General features: G+C 60.6%; 1 protein-coding gene across 1 annotated transcript; it reads right to left on the reverse strand.

Moving 5' to 3' along the window:
- Nucleotides 1–995: 995 nt before the first annotated feature.
- On the reverse strand, nucleotides 996–25325 carry SYT2 (synaptotagmin 2). Its single transcript, XM_063177900.1, has 9 exons — nucleotides 25256–25325; nucleotides 9839–10021; nucleotides 9535–9704; nucleotides 8069–8185; nucleotides 7685–7852; nucleotides 7368–7535; nucleotides 6844–6961; nucleotides 5529–5662; nucleotides 996–4748 (listed from the first exon to the last, which is right to left on the reverse strand). The coding sequence occupies exons 2-9, from the start codon at nucleotides 10002–10004 to the stop codon at nucleotides 4542–4544; spliced, it is 1248 nt and encodes a 415-aa protein (XP_063033970.1). The 5' UTR covers nucleotides 10005–10021; nucleotides 25256–25325; the 3' UTR covers nucleotides 996–4541.
- Between the last annotated feature and the right edge of the window lie 539 nt (nucleotides 25326–25864).

Genomic DNA, 25864 nt, shown 5'->3' on the forward strand with positions numbered 1-25864 from the left:
AAAAGTTTTGCAGCTACAACACAGGCGCCTTTTCAGGGGAAGCTGAAATGAAGGAACTGGGATGCACATCCCTGAAAAGCACCCACCAGTGGGAAGGGAAAACAGGAGAGGGTCCCATCTCCTCCACAACATCACACTGGGGATCAGGCCCGCTTCCCACTCTGGTGGCAAGCCCTGGTTTTGCTCTGCTCACAAGTTTGGTCAGCACAAAGTGTGGCACAGGCAGGAGGTGGTGTCACATCTGGGAACCTCTGTCTTGGGTGAGGCTGCTGGAATCTCCATGTGTTCCAGTGTTCAGAGGTGGTTGGTGCAGGTTGAGTCCTTCCCTTAGGGCTGGTGGAGCAGGATGTGACTGTGGGCCAGGCTCAGTGTGCTGGGGGTGAAGAATTCTGTGGGGCCTTTGGTATTTCCCACCTGTGCCCCAGGTCTGGTCCAGCCTTGCTCAGCTGGGGTTTGAGGTTGCCCAGAGCACAAGTCAGAGGGAGCTGAGGGGCTCAGCCTGGAGAAAAGGAGGCTCAGAGGGGACCTTCTGGCTCTGCACAACTCCTGACAGGAGGGGACAGCTGGGAGATGTTGGGCTCTGCTCCTTGGGAACAGGGACAGGACAAGAGGAAATGGCCTCAGGTTGTGCCAGGGGAGGTTTAGGTTGGATATTGGGGAGAAATTCTTCCCTGAAAAGGTTGTCAGGGCCTGGCACAGCTGCCCAGGGCAGCAGCGAAGTCGCCGTCCCTGGAAGTGTTCAAATGGTTGTGAATGTGACACCTGGGATGTGGTTCAGTGGTAAACATGGCAGTGCTGGGTTAGTGGTTGAACTCCACGATCTTAGAGGGCCTTTCCAAAGTATTCATTTCATGATTCCGTGTTTTGGGGGACTTGGGCCCTTGTGGGGTTCCACCCACACCTCCATCCCTCCATTGTCCCTGGGATCACTGTCCTGGCTCTTGCCCCTCATGCCCTGTGAGCCCCAGCAGCAACACCAGAAGGGAGACAGCTCCTTTCAGCTCGTTTCTTTAATAAGGAGACGTAAATCATTACAAAATAACCATCAAACGATCAGAGACGGAACGACAGAGTCCACACGAGGGGAAGGGGCATTAAAAGCAGCTTCCGCCGGAGCCGAGCGCTGCGGGGCTGGCGCGGCCCGAGCGGGGCCGGCACCGCCGCCCCAAGGGTGGCCGAGCCTGCGACTCCAGAGGAGCCGGCTCCTCCCTCCCAGACCGGCAGAAAAAAAGGAAAAGGAGCCCGAGCCTGTTTCTAAGACTCATGGATTCATTTTCCTTTGGTACCTCCGGGAGCATCTCCGTGGCACGGCCGGGTTTGCTCCGCGGGGCCGCCAGGAGAGGGAAGTGCCAGCCCTCGTCCCCAAAACAGAAACCGCCGGCTGGGCATGGCAGAAATAACCCAAATTGCTCCGAAAAGCCTTTTCACCGCCGGCAGGTCGAGCCCCACATCTGTGCCCAGCGTTGTGCCGTCCCTGGCCCGGGTGACAGCGGCACCCCAGGGCAGCGAGCCCGAGCCCCGCGGGCCGGGGGACACACGGGGAAGGGGGTCACGGCTCAGCGCGGGCTGGCCCCGCGGGGTCCCGCTGCACCGTGCTCTAATATGGCTTCTAAAGTTGCTCTGACGGTGAAATGCACCAACGCGACACAGGACACCGAAGCCACGATGTTGCTGCTACCCGGCCATGGGACAAACGCGACAAGACACAGGAACACGACACACATGGACGCCACGGCCGCGGCGGTGATAGCTCACTCTCCGCTGGCGGGTCGGGCTTGGCATGCTTTGCTTCTTGGCATTATTTTCTTCTTTTATATGATTTAATCGGGGATTTTCATTTTAATTGGGGGGAAAAGAATCAGGGCGGTGGAGAGCTCTCGAGCGATGGGGTTTGGTCGTCGCCTCCTCCGTGGGGGAGCCGGAGATGGGGCCATGCTGCTGCTGCTGCTGCTGCTGCTGCTGCTACGTGGCTGCATCACATGCACTGCTCGTGGTATATACAGCTATGTCTCCATATAATTTACCTACACACAGCTAAGGGGCGGGTCAGAGGCAGCGCAGATGGCTTCAGGATGTTGGTTGGTTTTCCCTTTTTTATTTAAAAAAAAAAATTAAATCATGTATTAAAGTCACAGTCTTCCCCCTCCCCAAAGGCTTAGAGAGTCTGAATGGAAAGCAGCCAGGTGGGATCGGCACTCCTGGCCCGGATCCCCGGAGCCCGGCCGATGCGGTGGGTCTGGGGGCAGGGGGGAGCACAGGAGGGGGTGCACCTGGGGTGTGCAGGTGTGATGTGCAGATGTGCAGGTGTGCAGGTGTGCAGGTGTACAGGTGTGATGTGCAGGTGTGCAGGTGTACAGGTGTGCAGGTGAACACATCTCTACCTGCTTCCCTGGGAAGGCTGCAGGGCCATGCACATTCGCTGGCTGCAAACAAGGATTTCAGTGCTTTTTCTAATTACTCCTCTTTTAACCCATTCCATGTAAGGCAAATGCCCCCACACTCTCTCTCCCCCAATGCCTGGATGGACCCCAAAATGAGACTGAGTCTTACCAGTGCTCCTGACCATGGGGGATCAGCCCCCTTCCAGCTCCCCATTATTAAAAGCATCCCAAGACCTCTTCTCCCTTTGGCTACAGGGGCAGGACAGGACCCCATCTGTTGACACTGACACATCCATTAGGAAAAGGGACTAATTAAAGCTGGAGATGGCCCTGAGAGAGCACTGGCTGCATGACCCCTGCAGACCCAGCGTGGCCCCAGTGCCCCCTTCACCAGGGCATGGCCAAGTGCAGCTGCAGTGGTGGTGGAGGTGGTCATTGGAGGTCCCTGCCCAACATCCCCTTCCCACACTGCAGCTCGGCCACCCGAGCCCCAAACCTGCCACAGATGGAGATGTCCTGCCCTGGGGACCTGTCCCAGAGCTGCACAACCCTCCAGGGATGGGGGCTGGTCCCTGTGTACATTTGAACCCCTTGAGCCAAGTTTCAAACCTGGTGACTGCCACCAAGTGTCCCATCATCTCCCCACCTCTGGGGAGGGCCAGGATGCCCTTTGGGAAGTCAGAGCTGTGGGAGCTGCTAAAGCATCCAACAGCTCTGGGATGAGCTCAGTTTTGGCACTGTGTCCCTGGGCCTCGGTCCCAGCCCAGCTGTTGAACCCCCAGAGCAGCGTCCCCAGTGCCAGCACATCCCTGGGGCTCAATCCTTCACTGCTGCAGGGCTGGAACCCCCAGCACTGAGCCCAGGGACACCAAAGGGAGCAGAGTCTGAGGCTGCTGTGGGGCTGGAGCTGGGACAGGGACACGAGCTAACATCAGTGCTCCAGTACAGACTGGGCAGGGCTGCTGGACCCTCTCCCAGCTGCAGAGAACTGTGTTGGCTTTCTGGCTCGGGGCCTTTTCTGGGACAGTACGAGAAGTAGCCTAGAGAAGCTCTTAGCCACTGTCAGGGTCATGGATATGGCTTATTCCCCCAAGGGGAGCAGGATGGGGTGGCTTTAACAGCCAATGGCCTGGTGGGGAGCAGTAGCTCATGGGGGTCGGGGGCTGTGGTCCCTGGTCGGCCCCAGGCTTGCTCTTGCCATCCCCACCCACAGCAGGTGGGGCTGGAGCTCCCCATGGCCCCCTGGCTGCCCTGAGGCTGGGGTGCCCACAGCAATGATGGGACATGTGATGGACAGTCCCTGGGGAGACACCTGGTGCAGCTGTGGGGAGCTGCCCCCATCCCATCTGGAGACCTCTCATTGTAAATCTGCCTCATGGAAGCATTTTGATCTATGGGATTCACCAGCCATGGTGGGACACAGATGCAAATCACCCAGCGCTGCCCCTCTGGGGACAAAACAGAGCTTGTGGTGCTGCTGGTGGTGGTGATCCACACAGTGCTGCTGGTGCATCCACGTTTCACCCTGTGTCTCCTTGGAGCAGCCCTCCTGAGGCTCCCTGTGCCCAGCCTGGCCTCCACAGCTCCCGCTGGCACCCCACCAGCACAGCAGGATCCATGGCCCCTGCAAGCCTCTCCTCAGAGAACCCAAGCCTGGAGCTGGCCAGGGGCCCTCAGCCTTCCTTGGGGAGGGCCAGGGGGAGGCACCTGGGTCTCTTCAGAGGATCTTTGCACCATTTTTCTGTCTCACTGCTGGTCATGCCCCAACCAAGCACAGTGGGACTGGTCATCTCACACCATCAGGCTCCAGCATCACCTCCACACAACATTCCACAGTTCCCCACGTGATCCCAAGGGCAGGATGGTGGCAGCAATGCTGCAGGCTGGTGACACAGCTGCTGGGGAAGGTCCCAGCTGTGCTGCTGGCTTTGCTCTGGGAAGGGATGGCGAGCAGAGGCAATGGGACATGCAGCAGAAGGGAGCGATGCCGAAGAACAAAAAGAACCATCCATGTCTTTAACCTCTTCCCCTGGAAGCGATTGGGACTGCCTGGATACCCTTCCAGAGGCATCGAAGGGCATTTCAGCTTGGAACAGAACAAAAACCAAAAGGAAGGGTGCAGAACTGAGGTATCAGAGCTCTGGGTGAGCTGTCCGCGGACTATTTGTTCTTGCCGAGAGCCGCATCCACCTCCTCCTCGGGCTTGAGCGAGTGCCACTGCGCGATGGGCCGCCGCGGGTTGGCCAGCATGTCGGACCAGTGCCGCAGCTCCGTGCCCGTCGAGTTCAGGCCCGTGAAGATCTTGCCGATGGCCTCGTTCTTCCCCAGCTTGTCGTAGTCCAGCACTGTGATGACCACTTGCACTTTCTAAAGGAGGAAACCTTGTTTAGAGGGGTGGGAAGGTGCGGTGGCCATGACAGCTCCATAGGCCCGGGGATCCCCCGAGGATGAGCCCCAAGAAGAAGCAATGAAAATCTCTAACAAATGTGAAGAAAACATTCTTAAATCATCTTTTTAAGATAGTGAACGATCCCCTTTTAGGATCCAAACTGCTGCTGGATGTTGTATCTGAGAAAATCTCAGTTTTCTTGTATCAGATTTTACTATAACTACATTTGGCCCATTTTGGGGGCAAGGCCCCCTCCCTGCTTCCTTCATGTCCTTCTCTGAGGAGTGCAGAGCCCAGTGGGGGCCCAGCTCCTCCTGAGCTGATTCACCTGGGAAAGGTCACCAAGCTGTGGTGTGGGGCTGGGCAAGAGCTGTGGGCTACTGGGCAGGACCAAGGGGCACATGCAGGACTTGCACAGGACATGGAGGGGCAGAAGGCAGGGGCCAAGAGTCCAAAATGCCCCCAGGACCATCCTGTTATGCTTAGGGTGAGCACTGTAGGATCAGGAGCAGAGGAAAGCCCAATTTCAGCTGTGATCTGGGTTGGGGTTCATCTCCCATGGGTGCTGCCCAGCCTCCCACCTCTGCCCCCACACCAGCTGCCCTCAGCATCAGCCCAGGTCCCAGATGAGACTGGAAGAATCTCCTGGGTGACCAGACCAGGAGCTCAGCAGGAGCAGCCCAGGCTGCTGGAGGGCTGGGATGAGGACTCAGGCACCTTTAGGACATCTTCCACCCCAGGGGAGGCATCAGACAAACCTGTATCTGCTCAAAGGGGATCTCAAAGCTGAAGGACTCATTGAAGTAGGGGTTCAGGGTCTTCTTCTTGACTGTGGTCTTCTTCTTCTTCAACCTCTTGCCATTCTGCAGCAGGTGGATCTTCACGTAGGGATCTGGGGGTCAGGATGGGGCATTAGCCAGGGCTGAGGTGCCCTGGGGATACCCCTGGGACACCTCCTGCTCCCAGGAGACATCACAACCCAGGGTGAGGGAGAGACTGCCCTGAGTAAAGATGGTCTGAGCTTTGTGGATGGATGCCAAAGACAAAACGGTTGGGCTGGAGAAGATTTGTGGGAGCAAGTGTTCAAGGGATGGAACCAGCAGAACTGGGGAAAGGTCTGGAGAGTCAGGAGAGTGAGGAGAGGCTGAAGGAGCTGGGGAGCTCAGCCTGGAGAAAAGGAGGCTCAGGGGGACCCTCTCATTCTCCACAACACCGTGACAGGAGGAGGCAGCTGGGGGGGGTTGGGCTTTGCTCCCATGGAACAAGGGACAGGAAAAGAGGAAACAGCCTCAAGCTGAGACAGGGGAGGTTCAGGTTGGACATCAGGAAGAATTTGTTTATGGAAAGGATGGTCAGGTATTGGAATTGCCCAGAGAGGTGGTGGGGTGCCCATCCTTGCAGTGCCTGGACATGGCACTCAGTGCTCTGGTCTGGGTGACAAGGTGGGGACCAGGCTCAAGTTGAACTGGATGGTCCTGGAGGTTTTTTCCAACAGTAATGATTCTGGGATTCTGTGCCGTGGGCCCCCTGTAGGAAGGCAGGGACAGCAGAGTGACAACTGGCCTGTCAGGTGAGTGACACTGGGTGGGCTCTGGCCTGACCCCTGTTTCTGGAGCAGGAAAGCCCACAATAAAGCTGAATCCTTCCAGCCATGCAGGTACTGCTCTTGTCGTGGTTAAAGCACATCTGGAGAGAGCTGAGGACCCCTGGGCACAGAGCTGAGCCCCAGGATGGGGCTGGGAAGACACTTCAGGCACAAAACATGCTGGCAACCAATGTCCCCGGCCACGAGGTCAAGGAGGAGCAGGAGCAAATGGCAGAGGACACTTTCACCACCCAGGTCCTGCAGCATCCTGGGGGCCATGTTTGAAGGTTCCTTCCCAAGAGTCAGGGATGCATCCCATGCCCATCTCCCCTCATCCCCAGCCAGACCTGGGGCTGCCTCCAAGGCACGAGGAGGCCCTGGGGGCTCTCCCAAGCTCTGCCAGACAGGAGGCCCCAGAGTCCTTTCCCACAGAGGATGCTGAGAGCCCCCAGCAGGGCAGGGGGAGGCTGCCCCTGAGCAAGACCCACCTGAGAGGCCCCCAACATCCATCTTCTTCAGGTTCTTGGCTTCCAGGATGCAGACAGTGAGCTTCCCGGCCGTGGGCACGTACCGCAGGGAGATGCAGATGTCTCCCAGCTTCTCTGGCTGCCAAGCACAGCAAGGAGGGGAGATCAGAGCCTCACCAGTGCCTGAGACTCCAGTGGTTGGACACAATCACACATGCAGGTCCCCCCAGACCCTGCTCAGCCCAGGCACAAGCTGGCACCCTGTGCACCAACACAAGGGTTTGATCACCGGGTCCAGGACAAGGTAGGCCCTGCACAGCACTCAAGACATTTTATAGTCTTGATTTTTTTTGTTATAGAAGCATTTTCACAGAGAGGAACCACAGGTCAGATCCCAGTAATGACTGCCAGGATGCTCCTGGTGCCCTGGTGGGACCCCACAGTGAGTGGGACCCCGAGCTGTGGGATGGCCCTGGAAGCAGAGCTCACCCATGGCCAGCCCCATGCCAGGCCCCAGCCAGGGCTCAGCCGTGGGCTGCTCTCACCTCCTCCTTCTCTCCACTCTGCAGGTCCCGCCACTCCTCGATGGGCTGGCCCAGGTCCACTGTGTTCATGGGCACCTTCACCTCCCCGATGATGTCGTGCTTGGAGAAGCGGTCGAAGTCGTAGATGGCCATCACCAGCGTCTTCCCACCCAGCTCCTGGTAGGGCACCTGCACAAAGGGACAGCAACCAGGCTGCAAGGGGGACCCAGAGCCAGGACCACCTCTCCTGGAAGGGAGAGTCAGCACACGGGGCTGCTCCAGCCAGGGGGAAGGACTGGAGGGGGAGACAAGGTCCTTGTTATGGATGCAGGGCTCACCTTGAAGGTGAAGGTCTCATTGAAGGCAGGGTTGAGGGTCTTCTTCTGCACTTTGGTCTCATATTTTTTCTTCTTGTCAGGGAGCAGGAACACCTTGACATAAGGGTCTGAGGTGCCACCCATGTCCAAAGCTGGCAGTTCAGCAGCTTGGAGGATCCCCACTGTGAGCTGGAAGGGCAGAGGAGTTCTCAGTGAGACAGCCCAGCCATGCCCTGCAGCTGCCAAGGGCTCATCTCCAGTCCAGCATGGGGCAGGATTTCCTCTGACACAGCACCCAGCTCCTCCTCCCCTCGTGAGCCCCCCAGGCCCAGCACAGACCTGTCCTCCTCTCAACTCCCCCCAGGCAAAGCCCACTCCTCAGCTGAGCCCCAGCCCCTCCATCACCTGGTTTGCCTGGAAATCATAGTCCAGTGAGAACTGCAGCTTGCCCAGGTTCTCTGGCTCCTTCTCCTCTTCCTCACCTTCCCCCTCTGTCAGACCCGTCTCTGCGTCATCGTCGTCCTGTTGGTCCTGCAATGGCAGCCAGGTCCAGCTCAGCAGGACAGACAGAGCCCCACAGCCCTGGGCACCTCAGCAACCCAACCCAACCCTCCCGGTGTCCCAAGAGCCTGGATTTCCCCACCAGAGGGAGGGGGACCCACCTGCTGGGGACAGGAGGCACGGACAGAGCAGGGGGTGGCACTGGGATGGCACTGGGGGTGGCACTGGGGGTGGCACTGGCTGTGCCACAGCCACACAGCTGCCAGGGAGGCCCCAGTGCTGGTCCAGCCAAAATGACAGGGGGGCTGCCAGGGGTGCCAGGACAAGGGATTGACTGCAGTGGAGGGAGGTTTGGTGCTTGCAGCTGGTGGGTCCTGTGCCCCCAGCCCATGCTTGGAGGAGCACTGCAGCCAGAGCTAAGGGCTTGTCAGGGCCATTTCCAGGCTTTGTAGGCTCAGAAATAGATTGTCCCCAGGAAATCCACCCCTCTTGCTGCCTCTCCAAGCACAGTCCATGGGGTGGGAGCCCCAGCTCCTTGCCCTCTCTTTGATATGTCCCCAGTCCCCCGTCCCACCCAGAAGCAGATGATGAAGGAGGCTCATGGTGACACTTACATGGAGGGTGTCCCCAAGCAGAGGCAGCCAGGGCAGGACAGCCAGGGCACCGTGGGCAAAGAGAGACACAGACACTGAGTTACACCAACACTGAGTTACACCAACACTGAGTTACACAGACACTGAGTTACACCAACACTGAGTTACACTGAGAGATCTGGCAGGGGGGGGATCAGGGCTTGTGCCACCTGGGGAATCCCACCTCACATCTGCCCCCACTCCTGCTCCAGCCCTGTCTGCATGCCCACAGTGCCCACATGGTTCTGAAAAGCAGGAACAGATACCCAAATTCTCCCACCCCCTCCAAATGGCCATGGGTCACAGCCATTGAAAAGGCTGGGGTGGCCCCAAGCCTGTGGTAGCAGAGCCTGCCCTGGGCTGGCCACCAGGATGAGTTACCAGCACCTGCCACTTCACCACAGACATTCTGGGGATCCCAAACTGCCCGGTGTTCTGGCCTGGTGGGCCTCCCCTCTCAGCTAAAGGCTCAGAGAAATGAGTCTGACCCAGAGGGAGGTAGGATTAAATCAACATTTCCTGGCTCAGGTGGAGCATTGGCATGTCCAGGCCAGCTTGAGCCTGGTCCATCTGGGCCACCAGACACTGGAAGAGGACAGTGCTGCTGTCCCAGGTCCTGGCTCCATCCCGGGGTCCTGGTGGCTCCATCCCAATCTGCTGCCTGGTCTATGAGTGCCCTGACACGGCCCATAACTCAGCCAGAGGGGCTGTTGGCCAAGCAGCCCAGGAGGACATCACCTGGTTGCCTGACTTCATGTCCTTCATGTTCATGGCATTCTTCATGCCCTTGCCCTTCTCCTTCTTGTTCTTCTTCTTCTTGCAGCAGCACTTCTTGCAGATGCAGAAGCAGCAGGTGAGGATGAGGAGTCCGGCCACAACAGCGATGGCGATGAGGGCCCAGGGTGGCACTGTGGGCAAAGGCCACGTCCTGGTCAGCCCTGCAGCTCCTGCCAGCCACCAAAACCTGGTTCCACAGCTTCTGCTGGGACCAGTGCGGTGGGGAGGCCATCAGGAGGGTAACACCTGGAAAGGAGCTACTCACAGGGGATCTTGTTGAGCTCATTCATGAACTTGTCCCTCAGCTTGGTGAACATGTCCTCCTTGCTCTCGCCCGGCCCCGCAGCCTCCGTGGAGTTCTCCATGGTGCTCATGGGCAGCGTGCTGGCCGTGGCCTCCGGGGCCATCATGGACGCTTGCTTGAAGGTCATGGTGGGCCAGGGGCTCCCTGGAACACATCTCCCATGGTCACACAGCCCTGCTGCCCCCACTCCTGCCCAGGGTCCCCAGGACAGCGCCTGCAGCAGGGCTGCACCAGGACACCTCATCTTCTGCTAGAGGGGCACAGACCCAATGGCTGTGAGAGGTCACCTGGATCCCCCACAAGCCATGGGAAGCCCAGCTGGCCTCTGGGTTTCCTGGTCCTTGACACCTCCAAAGCCACTAGGAGCATCACCCAGCCCTGCATCAATGATGGTGCCAGCTCTGAGCCTCCTGGGGACAATGGGGACACTCCTGGGAGAAGTTCACCTGGCAAAGCCCCTTGGGATGAGGGGAGGGGGTCTGCATCCCCAGGAGAGAAGAATGAGATCAGCTGGGACAAATCCAGCCCTCCCGTCTCCTCCTTCTCTCAGGCAGGGACCCCAGGCATGGGGCACCCACAGGGACCCAGCACTGCTGTGGCACCTTAGGACTTGTTCCCAGTCCCAGGGTAGCTTCTAACTCTGGGAACAGCAGCAAACCTGCTCTCCTGCCAGCCCCCAGGGAGCTTTGGCAGGGCACATTTTGAGGATGGATGGAAGCAGGGAAGAGCTGGCTCTACACAGCAGTGGCAGGTTCAGTGTGCAGGTCAGTGGGTCCACCCACATGTCACAGGTACCATGTCCTGGGTGTCACACCTCCCAGCCCCACAGGGCTCCCCTGGCCAGCTCTGCTCCTCCATGGAGCCAGGGAAGGGGTTCAGGTCACAAACAGCCCCACAGGCTCTGCACCCCCTCCCCAGCCCAGCTGGGTCTGAGCACCCACCAAGGATGGGCACAGCTATCGTCCTGTAAATGTGGTTTTGACTCCTGCAGGAAAACCTGGTACAGAGTACCCCCAGAACCCCAGCTCCAGCCCCAAAGGGCCTCCACAACCCCATCAGAAAGCAGCTTGCAAGAGAAGAGCAAAGCAGGGAACAATGCCAGGGAATGCACAGTGCCAGTGGGGTTCAGGAGAACACCAGGCTCTGCAGCAGGGGAAGCAGAGACAGCAGGATCACAGATAACCCAGGCAGGAGTTCCTGGGGGCAGCTGAGCTGTGGCTTGAGTGAAGGAAGCTGCATCTCTTTTTTCCTCCTCACACTCAAGAAGCCTCTCAGCCAGAGCATCATCCCCTGGGGCCAGGTGCTCCTCTCCTTTCCTGCAGAACTCAGAAAGGAGTGTTCTCACCTCAGAAAAGGCAGCCAGAGAGACCTGGGGGTGTTGCTGCCCCAAAGTGACACTGCCTTGTGTCTCCAGCCACCTCGCAGGTGAATCAAGCACTGAATTACCCAGAGTGTGGCTCCACCCCTGGACACCTTCCTCCTGCACCCCTGCTCCGGGGGAACGTGGTGTGGGGACCTAGGGGAACCCCCCATGAGGCAGAGACAGTCGTTCACACAACAAAATGTGATTATGTGACTCCCACCTAGACAAGGTCCCTGCTGCAGCTTTGTCACCCTTGGCCACAGTCACCTTCCCACCCCACTGAGGGACTGTCACAGCCCAAACACCAGCATGAGCATCACCTGGCCCTGAAACCTGGCACTGGGGGGCTGCAGCAGGAGGCTGGAGTCCCCCACAACCCCCACATCCTTATTGGGATGAGCCAGGAGCTGCTGCATTTAACCCCTACATTGGGAAAGATCAAACAGGAAACCCTTATAAATATGATTGCCTGGCAAAAGATTTTGAGAATATGGAAACTATAAGCGAGATTGAAATGAAAGCAAGCTCTGAGATCCCTCAGTTACTGAACAACTGGAAAACAATGGTGTGGCCAGCTGAAGGTGATCCCCTTTTGATGGAACAACACCCTCTGCTTGCAGACAGGCCCAAGGGTCAGAGCAGACCCTGCCAGCTTGGCAACAGGGGCCCAAAGAGGAGTTTTTAGGGTTTAAAATGTAACACAGTGTGGTAATGTAATAATTCTTATAGGCTGTGTGTAAATGCTATAGGATTTGTATCTTGTACTAGATTGGTTGGTGAGAATTAGAATATTCAGCCCAGAAGAAGATTTATGGTATTGTAACGGGAACCTCGCTCTCTTACTCTCTTACCCTCTCATCTTCTCTCTCTCACGCTCTCTCCCCCTCTCTTCTCTCAGTCCTGCCCCAGCTGTGGCTGGCAGCTCCCAGCAGGGCCCTGCACCCAGGCCCTTTGCAATAACCCACAAGTTCCAAGCCCTGGCTGCAGAGATCTCTCCTCTCCGTCCGTCCCGACTCTCGTATCTCCTGTAGCTCCTACTCCCCTACCCAGCTGAGGGTTATTTGATCTTGAAGGCCTCGAAGGTTCCCCAAAGCTTCCAGCAGCTGAGGAGCCCTGGATGTGTGTGTGGGTCTGTCCCCACCACTCCAGGGGTTTGTCCCCATCACTACCCATGTGCACCAGGGTGGTGGGAGAAGAGCCAGGATTTGGAAGCCAGGGACAAAGGGGAGGGGTCCAGGCCACTGACAGCCTGCAAGCTCCCCAGAAAACAGGAGGTGGGGGACCCCAGGGCTGCCCCCCAGCACAACAAACCCCAAGGCACCCGCCCTGCCACACAAGGCGGGCAGCACCCAGAGGGGGCACCTGGCTGAGCTGTCTCTCCTCCCCTGGGCGCTCAGGCCAGCACTGCCTGGGGGCATCCAGCAGAGCCCTGCTGCCATCCGGGACAGAATGATCTCAGGGTACCACAGGCGGGCATGGGCACAGCGGCAAGGGCCGGTGCGTGTGCATGGGGAGAGTGTGTGTGTGTGTGTGTGTGTGTGTGTGTGTGTGTGTGTGTGTGTGTGGAGTGTCTGTGTGTGTGCACGGGGAGTGTGTGTGTGTGTGTGTGTGTGTGTGTGTGTGTGTGTGTGTGTGTGGGGAGTGGCTGTGTGTGTGCACAGGGAGTGTGTGTGTGTGCACAGGGAGTGTGTGTGTGTGTGTGTGTGTGCGCGCGCGTGAGGAGTGTGTGTGTGTGTGCGCGCGTGAGGAGTGTCTGTGTGCGTGCACAGGGAGTGTGTGTGTGTGTGTGTGTGTGCGTGGGGAGTGGCTGTGTGTGTGCACGGGGAGTGTGTGTGTGCACGGGGAGTGTGTGTGTGTGTGTGTGTGTGTGTGTGTGTGCATGTGGGGAGTGGCTGTGTGTGTGCACAGGGAGTGTGTGTGTGTGTGCGTGGGGAGTGGCTGTGTGCGTGCACAGGGAGTGTGTGTGTGCGTGGGGAGTGGCTGTGTGTGTGCACGGGGAGTGTGTGTGTGCATGTGCATGAGGAGTGTGTGTGTGTGCACAGTGTCTGTGTGCACAGGGAGTGTCTGTGCGTGTGCATGGGGAGTGTGTGTGTGTGTGTGTGTGCATGGGGAGTGTCTGTGTGTGTGCATGGGGAGTGTGTGTGTGCGTGTGTGCGCGTGGGGAGCGTCTGTGTGTGTGCACGGGGAGTGTGTGTGTGTGTGTGGGGAATGTGGGGGGGAGGAGTGTATGTGTGCGTGTGTACAGAGAGTGTCTGTGTGCGTGCAGAGGGAGCGTCTGTGCATGTGCATGGGGAGTGTCTGTGTGTGTGCACAGAGAGTGTCTGTGTGTCTGCACACCGGGGGAAATGGAGCTCCAGGTGTGGCCATGCACTTGTGCAAACAGGCGTGCGTGGGACATGCGGATGTGTGAAGGTGTGAACACTTGTGCAAGGTGTATCCACAGGATGTGTGGGTGTGTGTGTGTGCGCATGTGCAAATGTGCACAGGATATGGGTGTGTGTGTGTGAACGTGCACAGGGCATGGGGATGTGTGGGTGTGTGTGTATGTGTGTGTATGTGTGTGTGTGTGTGTGTGTGTGTGTGTGTGAATGCTCATGCTCGGGCGTGTGCCCCTAGCTATGCACAGGTGCGAGCACAGCTGCCCGGGGCCATGTGTGAGTGCCCAGGGCTGTGTGTGAGTGCACACACAGGCAGTGTGTGCCCGGGGCTGTGTGTGAGTGCACATACAGGCAGTGTGTGCCCGGGGCCGTGTGTGAGTGTACACGCAGGCAGTGTGTGCCCGGGGCTGTGCACATACAGGCAGTGTGTGCCCGGGGCTGTGTGTGAGTGCACACACAGGCAGTGTGTGCCCGGGGCCGTGTGTGAGTGTACACACAGGCAGTGTGTGCCCAGGGCTGTGCACATACAGGCAGTGTGTGCCCGGGGCTGTGTGTGAGTGCACATACAGGCAGTGTGTGCCCGGGGCTGTGCACACACAGGCAGTGTGTGCCCGGGGCTGTGTGTGAGTGCACATACAGGCAGTGTGTGCCCGGGGCTGTCCCGGGTACCCTGGGCGGTGCACACCCGCCCAGGCTGTGTCACCTGTCCCCTCAGGCAGGGCCCGGGTGGCTGTGCCAGCACCCAGCCGTGTGTGTGCGGGTGCCGCAGCCTGTGCAAGGTTTGCACACCCCCGCACAGCCCCGAGTGCCAGCTGGGTGCCAGGGGCCTGTGGGGCACAGATGCAGCCCAGACCCTTATCCACGGAACTACTGCTTCAGGGGCTGCTGCGGGAGCTCTGCGGGGCTGCCCGGGGCTGGGGGCTGCAGGCAGCATCAGGCCTCGCTGGAGGGGCTGCTTTTGAACCGGGCAACCTAATTAGCATCACTAATTGCTCCCGTGTGGTGCTCAGCGGGCGCTGGCAGAGCTGAGGCCGGGGATGCCTGCGGGAGCCAGGCAATGGAGGCCCTGTTGCTGCTCCCCTCAGCCGAGGGCCCCACAGGCCCTGCCATGGGGCGGGGGCTGATCCTGCCCTCAGGCGGGGCACCAGGCTTTGATCTGCCCCTGGCATGGGCAGGGCAGCGCCGTGGGGCAGCCGGGAAGGGACGGGAGGCTGGGAGGGCACGGAGGGGGGCACTCTGTGGGGCACGGAGAGCAGCCAGCGGAGCACTGTGATCTCGGGGATGTCCCCTCAGCTCCAGGTCCCATCCCCGCGGTGCCTCCCTGGGTGTCCCCGGGCACGCCCCGTGTCCCCAGCAGGCACAGGCGGGCAGCCCAAGCCCTCAGCTGCGGGGGCAGAGCTGCTGCCAGCCCTGGGCTCGGATTCTCAGGGGTGGGGCCCGTCCCGGCCGCCTGTCCCAGTCCCGGCCCCTTCCCCGGCAGCGGGCGGGGGCCGTGCGGGCACGGCTGCGGCACTGCATTGCAGTCCTGCTCCGGCTCCGCTGCCTGCTTGGTTTTTTTTTTTTTTTTTTTTTCCATTCCTTTTGCAATTTTTTTCCCTCCTCTTTGCAAGTTGCGGCAGCCGCTGGCGAGGAGCCGAGGGCCGGCGGTGCGGGCGGGAAGGGAGCTCGGCCCCCGCCATCCCCACCGCACCCCGAACCCCGCTGGGCCGCCCCTGCCGAGCACTCGCTGCCGTTCTTCAAGTTTCCTCTTTATTCCTCTTTATTCTGGTTTGGAGTTGTTCCCTGCCAACCCCCACTGCTCCCATCCCCCCCAGCCAAGATCGCAGGTTAGGGACAAAGAAAATATGAGGGTTATAATTAACCATTTCTATCAGTCCTTGGCCGAAGAACGAGCATGGGTTAAGGCATGATGAATAAATTCTGGCTAGGAAGGGGCCCCTTGCTGCCTTGCTGGTCCCTGGGGATGCCCCAGCCCCTCTGTGGGGTGCAGCATCCATCAGGGGAGGGTGATGGGAATGCACCCAATGGGAATGCACTGCACCCCTCCTCCCACAAAATAAACCCCACAGGAGCTCCCCATGGAGCAGGACAGGCTTCTGCTCGGCAGCTGCTGCAGAGACCCACAGGGGCAGCGGGTGGGGAGGGTGGCACATCGCCCACGCACATCCATTACACTGTCCCCGAGGTGTGGGGTCCCCACAGCTCCCCAGCTGCCACCTCTGCCCCCACAGGGCTTTATCTTGCTCCGTGTTGCTCCAATCCCCCAGTGTGTAACCCTGAACCCCACTAACCCATCACTCTCACAGTGCACTTCTCCTCTAATGCACCTCCCTGCAGCCCCCAATGCCTCATCCTGCACCCCTCAGTGCGGCACCCCAAATCCACCACTGCAGCACCCCCACCCCCAGAGCACATCCCATATCCTGTGCCTGCAGCACTTCCCAGATCCCCTGATCTATCACCCCAGCCCCATTCCTTGCATGCTGCACCACCCTCAGAGCCCCTAAAGCCCTTCTGTACCCCACACTGTGTTACCCGGGACCCCTCAGGCAGTGTTCCCCAGCTGCAAACATCTGGCCTAGGACACCCTGGGGCTGGATCCAGCGAGCTCCCTCCAGGCTCCAGACTGCCCCAGGTTTCCATCCCCCCTCCCCGCGGTGAAGCTGATGCTGAACCCCGAGAAGCTGCACTGAGCTCCAACCCAGCCCTTCCTGGTGTAAACCTCCCGGGCTCCATCGATGGTTTTGGGGAGCAGAGGGGGTGGGGGTGGCGCACGCATTCCATTTGCTGCATTCTGTTTGCCGGCACCATCCCAAGGTCTGGAGGGATGCAAATCCCAGGCTGGAGCCGGCGATCCCATCCCCATCCATCCCCAGGGCATCCCCAGTGTACAGAAAAGCAATTTAGACACTGAAAAATCCCCTTCCTGAGGCCTTCATCCCTCTTCCTCCATCAAAGATCCCAGAGATCACCCCCCTGCTGCTCCAGCACCTGGCACTAAAAAGGGGATTTGGGGTTTCTGCAGAGCTGGTTATCATGGCTATCCCCTGCCCCAGCAGCAGCTCCCTGTCTGGGTGGGATGGAAGGATGCAGGGGGGAGTCACTGGCTGGGGGGCTTTGAGGATCTCTCATCAGCCAGGATGTTCTGCCAAGGACCAGACCCGGGGTGAGAATCTGGGGTTGCACAGAAGGACCGGGATGTCCCTGGACAGCTCAGTCCCCATCAGGGTGAGGCCTTGGGGGAATCCAGCTGCTCCTCTGCAGGGGCAGCAGAACCTCCCCTCCAGCAGCAGGAACTCTCCCCATCAGGAAGGTGAAGGCCGCGGGGATGATGGAGAGCAGGAACGGCAACAAATGAGGATTAATGAGGCTGAGGCAGCAATTAGCAGCAGCGGTGCTGACCCAGCATGGGCTGGGTGTGGGCAGGCACGGGGGTGTCCCAGCTCTGGCCCCCCCAGCCCAGAGGGATGAAGTGTCCCAGGGAGACCCCGACCTGCGGGGGGCTCGTTAGCTAAGGAAGGGCAGCCATGGGCCCAGTGGGATGAGTTACTGCTCCTTTAGGGGATGGCAAAGCCAGGTCTGAGCTGTCCTGCTGGGACAGGGATGTGGGAACCCCTCAGACCTCCACGAACGAGGAGCTGACCCTTAAACTGTGCTGCAATGTGCCAGGGCTTGGGCTTGGGTGGTCATGAATGAAAATCCCGAGCCAGTTTCAAGGTAAGACCTCTCCCACCCCAAAGCCAGCGGGAAGCCTGGGCCCTACAGAGCCTGCACAACCCTGCAGTGCAGCCCGGGGGCAAGCAGGGATCCCAGAGTACAGCTGGGATACCTGGCAGTGCCCCATCTGGATTCCGATGCCAGCAGGTGCTTTGTTTCGGGGTCAGGAGCTGGAGGGGGAGATCCCATCCCTGCTGGAGCCGCGGCACAGTGCCCAGGCATCCCTGGGCAGACACAGCCGGGCACCCCTGGGCGGGTACAGCCGCTCCCCACAGTGCCCGGGCATCCCTGGGCAGGCACAGCCGCTCCCCACAGTGCCCGGGCATCCCCCACAGTGCCCGGGCATCCCTGGGTGGGCACAGCCGCTCCCCACAGTGCCCGGGCATCCCCCACAGTGCCCGGGCATCCCTGGGCGGGCACAGCCGCTCCCCACAGTGCCCGGGCATCCCCCACAGTGCCCGGGCATCCCTGGGCGGGCACAGCCGCTCCCCACAGTGCCCGGGCATCCCCCACAGTGCCCGGGCATCCCTGGGCGGGCACAGCCGCTCCCCAGCGCTCCCCCAGCCTCAGTGGGACACAGAGGGGACACGCTGAGCCCGAGGTTCAGCTCACAGCAGTGAGACAGGAGACTCTAATTAAGGCAAAAACATGACTTGGCTTCTAATGGTCATTTAATTAACAGAGCAATCCCGGGCAAGGGATGTGTGAAGGCACCAGACCAAAGGATCAGGGGGGAGGGAGGGGAGGGGGTGCTGGTGGGGAGATGCTGCAGGACCCTGCTGCAAAGGGACTCTGAACAGCCCAGCGAGCTGTGGAATCCATCCCTGCTCCCCTTGCCCAGCACAGCACCACAGCAGCTGCATCAGCAGCGCCACATCAGACCCTCAGCTCCCAGCACGGTGGAGCAGCTCCCAGGGCTTGGGGAGCACTTTCCCCCAGGATCCCCCCATGTTCCCACCCTGATCCACTGTGCTGAGGGCAGGGGCAGTCTCTGCTCCCCCTGCTCCACATTTTTCAGGGGAGGGTATTCCTGCAGCTCAGGGGTGTGATGGGGTGAGGATATTCCAGTAGCAAGTGGCACCAGAGGACCTGAGCTGCTGAGACATCACCCTCTCAGGGACACATGTTCCTGTCCCCAAACCCATGTAGGAGCTGCTGGCCAGACACCCCCACTCTCCAAGGGAAACTGAGGCACAGCATGAGAAGCAGCATCCTGGGAGAGGAAATCCATGAGCAGGGTTGAAGCTCAGCATTCCCCCAGCTCTGAGTGGGCCAGTGACAGCCACCAGACCTCACTGGGACCCCCAGCACTGCTCCCCATCCTGCAGGCTCCAGCAGCATCTCTGGATGGGACCAGAGCTGGCAGCACCCTCCTCCCAGCAGGGCACACTCCACTCCTGGCCTCATCAGCTCTCTAATTAAAACTAACGACTTGCTGGGCTTCAGCAGCCCCAGGCTCTTCCCCAGGGATGAGGAATCCGAGGAGGGCACCCCACGGCCCAGCTCAGGAGCAGCTCCTGCCTCACTGACCACAGCTGGAATCTGGGCTCCTCATCATGGAGCCCCTGGCCTCAAGGAAGAATTAACTCAGCCCCTGCCTCATGAGGGGGAGCTTGTAAAATAAAAAAAAAAAAAACAAAAAACTGATGGTGGTTTTGTAGCCAGAGCTTGCCTGTGAGAGAGGATCTGTGTTACTCAAAGCAAACCCAAGTGAGGTCTGGCAGTAAATGCAGCCTTAAGGCAGCCTGTGTCCATCATCTGGGCTCCAGATTGATGGCTGCTGGTGTTCCCAAGCCAAACCATCAGCTCCTGCTGCCAGGACTCTCCCACTGGATGGACACCTGAAGGTCAGTGTGGGGAAGGGATGATCCCACCCTGCCCTGCTCGCTCCTGTGCATCTCCTCCTGCAAAGAACCCCCAGCCAACACCCAGCAGGTATTGGGGAGCTTCTCAGCAATGGCAGGGCCCCCCAGAGCATTGTGACTCAGGAGATGGCAGGTTTGTCCCTACCCAGGGACACCTCCCTGCATGGGGACCACTGCTGGCACCCACCAGCACCGGGGTGCCCAGTGAGGCAGCTCAGGGATTTTCTGTGCCTTTGCCTCTAAAATCAGAACAGAACGAGGAGAAATGGGGGACGAGGGCAGTGACAGCCCACAATGCCAACACCCACATCAGAGGAGAGAAGGACCCACTGCTGGGCACTCAGAGCCCTGCCTGGCACCCAGAGGTGCTGATCCCTCAAAGCTCACTTTTTCTAGAGGGATCAGGCCCTGGCTCTGCTTTGCAGCTGCCCCAGGAAGGAAGGGCAGGAGGGAGCTGAGCTGGGGACTGGTGCCACAGCCACTGCCACCTGAAATTTGGGTACCAAGGGACTGATGAGCACCTTGTCCCCCTCTCCACTGTGGCTCTCTGCTTCCCACTGTCTCCCATCACTGCTGCACTGCTCTCTCATCCCACAGGAATGCTGCAGAGGCTCAGGCACCATTCACCACCAGCACTTCCTCCAGAGGGTTTTGGCTCATGCCATGTGCCACAGGCAGAAAAGGCAGCTGGGGATGCTGGACACCTCATCCTGAGCTGTGGGGACACAGCTGTGGCCAAGGCCAGCAGGGCATGTGGAACATCTCACATGGCACTGACCACTGCCACAGGCAGCCACCAGGCTCACCCCAACCCCAGCAGCTCACTCAGTCCACCCTTGGCACACAGAGCCACGAAGGGCCAAAGAAGCCTCCCAGAAACAGGTTCTAGGTGGTGGCACAGCCCAGCCCACCCCCAGCTCTGTGATGCCACAGCAGCAGTGCCTTGCTCCGAAGGCAACACGAGAGCAGCTAAATAGGGCACCAGATGGTGATGGGCTGAGCTGCCCTGGCACTCTGGAGCCACCACAGAGCCAAGAGCTCCAAGTTCTGCCCTCCCGGGTGGGCACCATGCTGTTGGCACCACGGCCACGCTGCCAGCACTCCCGGCCATGGCTCGGTGCCACGCTGATGGCTCCAGATCAGCAGGGAGGAGAGCAAAGGAGCCAGGTCAGCTCCTGGGGAAGAGCCAGGAGCGGCTCCAGGAGCAGGGCGAGACGCGGGGATCGATCCCAGACGGAGCAGGGAGGGCACGCCCCGTGTGCTCCCGGCTCAGAGCACGGCTGAACCAGCAGGCACAAGCCACCAGGGGCCATTTCCAGCGGGAGGCTCCAGGGAGATCTCCACAGCTCCCAGCCAAGCACGAGGTTGTGATGGGCTGGTGTTAGAATCCAGGAAAGCATCTCCCATCCCTGGGGAGCTCCCAGCAATGCTCATCCCCCTCCCCCTGTCAGCCTGGGCTTGGTCCCCCAGGACTGGATCCTGTGGGAGCAATGCTGGTGCTGCTTGCCCAGCCCAGGGGCAGGGCAGAGCTCTGTGTCCCCAGTGCCCCCAAGCCTTGTGGCATTTGGGGTGGCAAAGGGAATGGAGGAAGCACAATGATGGGATCAGCAAGGACACGGCACCACAGCAGCCCAGGGGATTTTGTTGAGGCACAAAGCCCCACCAAGGCCAGGACACAGGGCTGAGGTCCATGAAAAAACCTTGTGCAGGTGGAGAAATGTCACTGGGAGAGCTGGGGCACGGCTGGGGTGGTGAGCACAGCCCCTGAACACCACAGAGGGATCACCTGTCCCTGCCCAGCCCCTCTGGACTGCATCCCTGTGTGACTCCAAGTGTTTTGTCAGCACAGCAGCACACACTTTCAGGGCTGCACAGAAGAGCTGCTCCACCAGTGCATCCTGGAAAAGGTTTTCCAGGTCTTCCTCTCCTGGAAAAACCAAATGCAAAGCACCCTGGTTCCTGAACTGGTGTTGGTGGCCACCATCCCTTCCAAGGGTCCCCCATGGCCAGGCCCACACCACTCCACCAGGAGGTCTCTGCTGGGCCCTCCCGTGGCACAGAGCAGAGGCTGAGCTGGCACAGCCCCACACAGCACCAGGCAGGGGCTCTGCCAGGCTGCTGGCACTGGTGCCACCATGCTGCATGGGCAGAGTGGGCATCCAGGCACTAACCCAGCCCTGCCAGGCCTCAGCTCCTGGAGGAAACTCTGGGACTCCCCTGGGAACAGAGCATGACAGCAACAGAGCCCACAGGGAGCTTGTAAATCCATGCATGGCTCTGAAATTTGGGGTTGTTTTCTTCCCTGAATCCTCTGCTTGAGGCTGCTGGGAGCTGTGATGCCACTTGGGGTTCCCCAGAACCAGCAGCCCTCAGTCCCAGCATGTCCCCAGAAACACCCTGTGTCCTCCAGGAGAAGGTAGGAGGCATCTCCCTGGGACAATGCTGAGCAGTTTGGGGGCTGTTTTGGTGGAATTGCTGTGGTGTGAGGCACCACATGAGGCTCACAGGAGTCAGGGATGCCTCATCCCATGCCAGCACTGCCAGAATGAATATCAGCTGCCAGATCATCTCTGCTGAGCCCAAAGCAGCCTGGCAGACAGGCATGTCACACTCTCTGCTGCTCACAGACACCCCAATGCCCATGGCCTGGCCCCAGAGCAGCTCCCCAGGTCCCTGGCAGCAGGACAGACCCCCCAGGCCACCTCCAGCTCAGCCCAGACTCAGGGCTTGGACTACCCCATCACATCCCACAGCCCCCACCTACACCTCATGCCACAAGCACCCACTTTGCTCCTGGTCTCCCCACATCCACAGGGATGCACAAGCCCAGAGTCCACATCTGCTGCACCCTGCAGGGCTGGGAAAGGCTGGGGAGCATGAAACACCCCGGATTAACTAAAACACACCAGCTTTCCTTAAGATGCACATGGAGAAGGACAGCCTGTCTGTGCCACAAGTACCTTCCAGGCCAGTGGGGATGGGTTTGGTGCAACAGTCAGACAAATTCCTGTGTGGGTGAGTGGGATGTGGCTCCAGACAGCAGGAATTTGGCACAGCCCAGCACTGCCAGAGCTGGCTGCAGTCACCCCTCCCAAAGCACCAGCAGCAGCAGAACCACCCTGGGGGAACAGGGAGCTCTGCCAGACTCTGCTGACCAGCAGCGAAATTCAGGGACAACACAATTCCTACTCCAAACACCAGATCTGATGAAGCATCACAACTTCCAGCAGGCAGGAAGCAATGGAGCAGGTGGTCCCACTGGAATGGGGCAGCCCCCAAACTCAGCAGGAGACACCAGGATCCCACAGCCCAGGGCTGACAGGAATGGGCCAGCACCATCCCCAGCAGCAGCAGGATTACACCAGAGTGGGGCATTCAGGTTCCAGACACACGCTGCCTAATTTACGGTTTAATTAATAAATGGGGAATTATGCCAAGTTTATCCAATACTTTTGGACGCGTGATGTTATCAAAATCCCATTACTGATGAAGGAAGGCTTGAAGAGCAAAATTAGCTTTGGCATCTGAAACAGTTCAGTCAATGCGATAACACAATTATTAGGGCTAATAATCAAAGAGCGCTTTGGGGAGCGCAGGCTCAGGCAGGAGCTGAGCTGAGGGCAGGAGCTGGGTGCTCACCCAGGAGGGAAAGGCCGAGCACAGCCAAGGGCAAAAGCTTTTTGCTGATTGCACTTCCCAGCAGCTCCAGATAACTGGCACAGGGAAGGTGCTGGTGGCCACCAGGCTGAGGAGGAGCACAGCCGGGCACAGTGCCGAGCTGCACTGCCGGGAGTAGGGAATTAAAAAATCCAGGATTTTAAACCAGTGGGCACTGGGTCCCATCTGTACACTGGGCATTGATCCTGCTGGAGGACATCACGGCTGCCAGCTCGCAGCTCTCTGCGCAGCCCGGGGAAGGAGAAATTCCAGTCGTAATGAGGAGCCGCAGTCATCCGGCTCCCAGAGCTGGGACTTTGCCAAAACAGTGGTGAACTGGAGGAAGGGCCTGCGGGGGAGTGGGAGTCCCAGCTCACTTCAGTGGCCTCGAGCTCCAGCCTAGTGACCATCCCTGGGGCTTATGGAGCAGGAGGCAGCTCCCACGGGAGCAGTCAGCAGCAATTCCACAGCGGCTGTGTTTGGAAATCCCCCTGGCATGGATATATCATATATATCTATGTACATGTACATACAGGGTCTGTATGACTGGATTTGTGTGTCCTCCCTCCTCGGGCCCTGGGTGCAGAGGCAGCACACAGCGCCGCGGGTGCTGCTCAGCGCCGCTGCCACCCGGGCTCAGGCAGCCAGGGACGCGTCCTCGCCCTGCAGAATCCGGGGCACCAGGGCTCCAGGCTGGCTCCCGGCAAGCAGGGCAGGGGTGCTCACCAGGGGAGGCCGGGCAAGGTGCCAGGGGATCGGGCAAGGTCAGACCCACTCCTGCACTACACCCATAAGCAAGGAGGAGACATGGCATCACCCCGAGAGGCGCTCGGGTTTGGGGGCACGGGGGTGCTGCGCTGGGCTGTGCTGGGCTGTGCAGCACAGGTGACTCCCGCTGCCACTGCTGGCCTCAATGACCTTGGGTGTATCACCTCCCCCTTGATGTCTCACTCCACCTGCACACAGACCACCGCAAACCGCACTTTCTCCCACGCAAACCCTGCGGCCAAAAGCACCGCACGCAGCGCAGCGAGGCCGAAGAGCGCCGGGGATGCCCCAGGGGTGCCCCGGGGGTCCGGCAGCCCCGGCAGCGTGCGGCGAGGCTCTGTGCTAGCGAGCAATAATGCAGCAGGCTGGAGACTCCTGCCGGTGGCTGCGCTGCCGCTCGGTGCGTGCAGGAGTAACCCCGCTGCAGCAGCAGCAGCTCCCGTACCAGCCAGCCTGCGCTCAGGACTGAAGTTTTGCTGCAGCAGAGGAGCAGGCGGGGAGTCCAGCAGCGCCCTGCAGCTCCACAGCGCAGGAGGCTGTGCTGTCGGACACTCTGCAGTGGGTGACACCCGCAGCACCCCGGCCGCTCTCTCTCGAGTACAGAAGAGCGCTGCGCCAAGGAGCGCCCGTGCGGACAGAAACACAGAGGCGCTGGTACAGTTGGAGACCACAAAGCAATGGGTGACACAGACTTGTGTCCCCCCCCCTCTGTGCCACAGTCACCTTGCAACGCTGCCTGTCCCCTGCGCAATTTGCAGAGCTCCTTTGGGATCACTCTTTAAAACTAGGCTGAGGGGAGCAGCGATGTGCTGAGCGCAGCAAGGGCTGCGGCACCCCAGTGAGACATCCCGAACCCCTCCTGTGCAGGGCTGCACCCTGAGGGCACCCAGCCAGCCTGGGAGTGCTGGAGGATCCCGGAGATGGTGCAGCCACGGCGGGGGAACCCAGACGGAGGGTCTGCCTGGAGCTGGCTCCGGGCCAGGCCGCTACAAAGAAGCCGTCAGTGCAGCGGGGCTTGTGCTGCCCACGCTGGGGCCACGCCGCTCCCAGCACCAGGGTGGGTTCCCCGCAATGCTGCGGGAACAGCCCCGCGCCCCCGCCACTCCAGCACCCCAAGGGCACCCACTGTGGGGCACCGCAGGGATGACAGGAGCTGGAGCTTCCCGCAGCGCCCAGAGGGCACCTCTGACCCGGCGGCACCGCGCGGCATCCTCGGGGCAGCCCCGCATTCCCAGGGGGTCTCACGCTTTCGGGAGGGTCCCCACGCCCCTGGGCGCTCCCCGCCAGCTCCGCAGCCTCCTGCACCACTCGCCGCCCCCTCCCCATCCCTCCACGCTCCGTCCCCAGCCGCCTTCCGGGCGCAGCCCCGCACGGGCAGCTCTGGGACCCGTGTCCCGGGATGGGTTCCCGGGAAAAGCGCGGGTCCCTGCCCTGCTCCCGGCACCGGGACAATCGAGCGGCACTACCCGGTGCCCACGGCGAGTACTCCATCCCACCCCACGGGGGACGATCGCGCCTCGGGTGGCGGCGCCGGGACGGGCTCGGCGAGAGCTCGGGCAGCCCCGTCCCGCACGGTCCGCGCCGCTGCGGCACCGGGGAAACTTCGGCGGGAGTGCGGGCGGGCACTTACCGGCCGGGGCGGGAGCGGAGCGGTGCGGTCGGTGCTGTGCGCTCGGTCCGGTCCGGTCCGGTCCGGGTCAGCCCGCTCGGCGGCGGCGGGCGGGAGGGGAGCGGTCGGCGCGGTCGGTGCCGGGCGGGCGGCGGGACCTGCGCGGCGCTGCGGCAGCCCCGGCCCCTCCGGGCTCGCGTGCGGCGGCTCCGCGAGGCTCCTCCCGCCACCGGGAGGCCCCGCCCGCGGCCCCGCCCGCACCTCGGCCCGCCCGGCCCCCCCGGCGCGCACCGGGGCTCGAGCGGGAGCGGCACCGGGCACCGCATGGGGCCGCCTCATACCGGGCACCGGGCACCGGGAAACCCCCACCGGCACCGGGCACCGCATGGGGCCGCCTCATACCGGGCACCGGGCACCGGGAAACCCCCACCGGCACCGGGCACCGCATGGGGCCGCCTCATACCGGGCACCGGGCACCGGGAAACCCCCACCGGCACCGGCACCGGGCACCGCATGGGGCCGCCTCATACCGGGCACCGGGCACCGGGAAACCCCCACCGGCACCGGGCACCGCATGGGGCCGCCTCATATCTGGCACCAGGTACCCCATTGGGTCACCTCACACTGGGC

The sequence above is a fragment of the Melospiza melodia genome, chromosome 28 (genome assembly GCF_035770615.1).
Source record: "Melospiza melodia melodia isolate bMelMel2 chromosome 28, bMelMel2.pri, whole genome shotgun sequence".
NCBI classification, from domain to species: Eukaryota; Metazoa; Chordata; class Aves; order Passeriformes; family Passerellidae; genus Melospiza; species Melospiza melodia.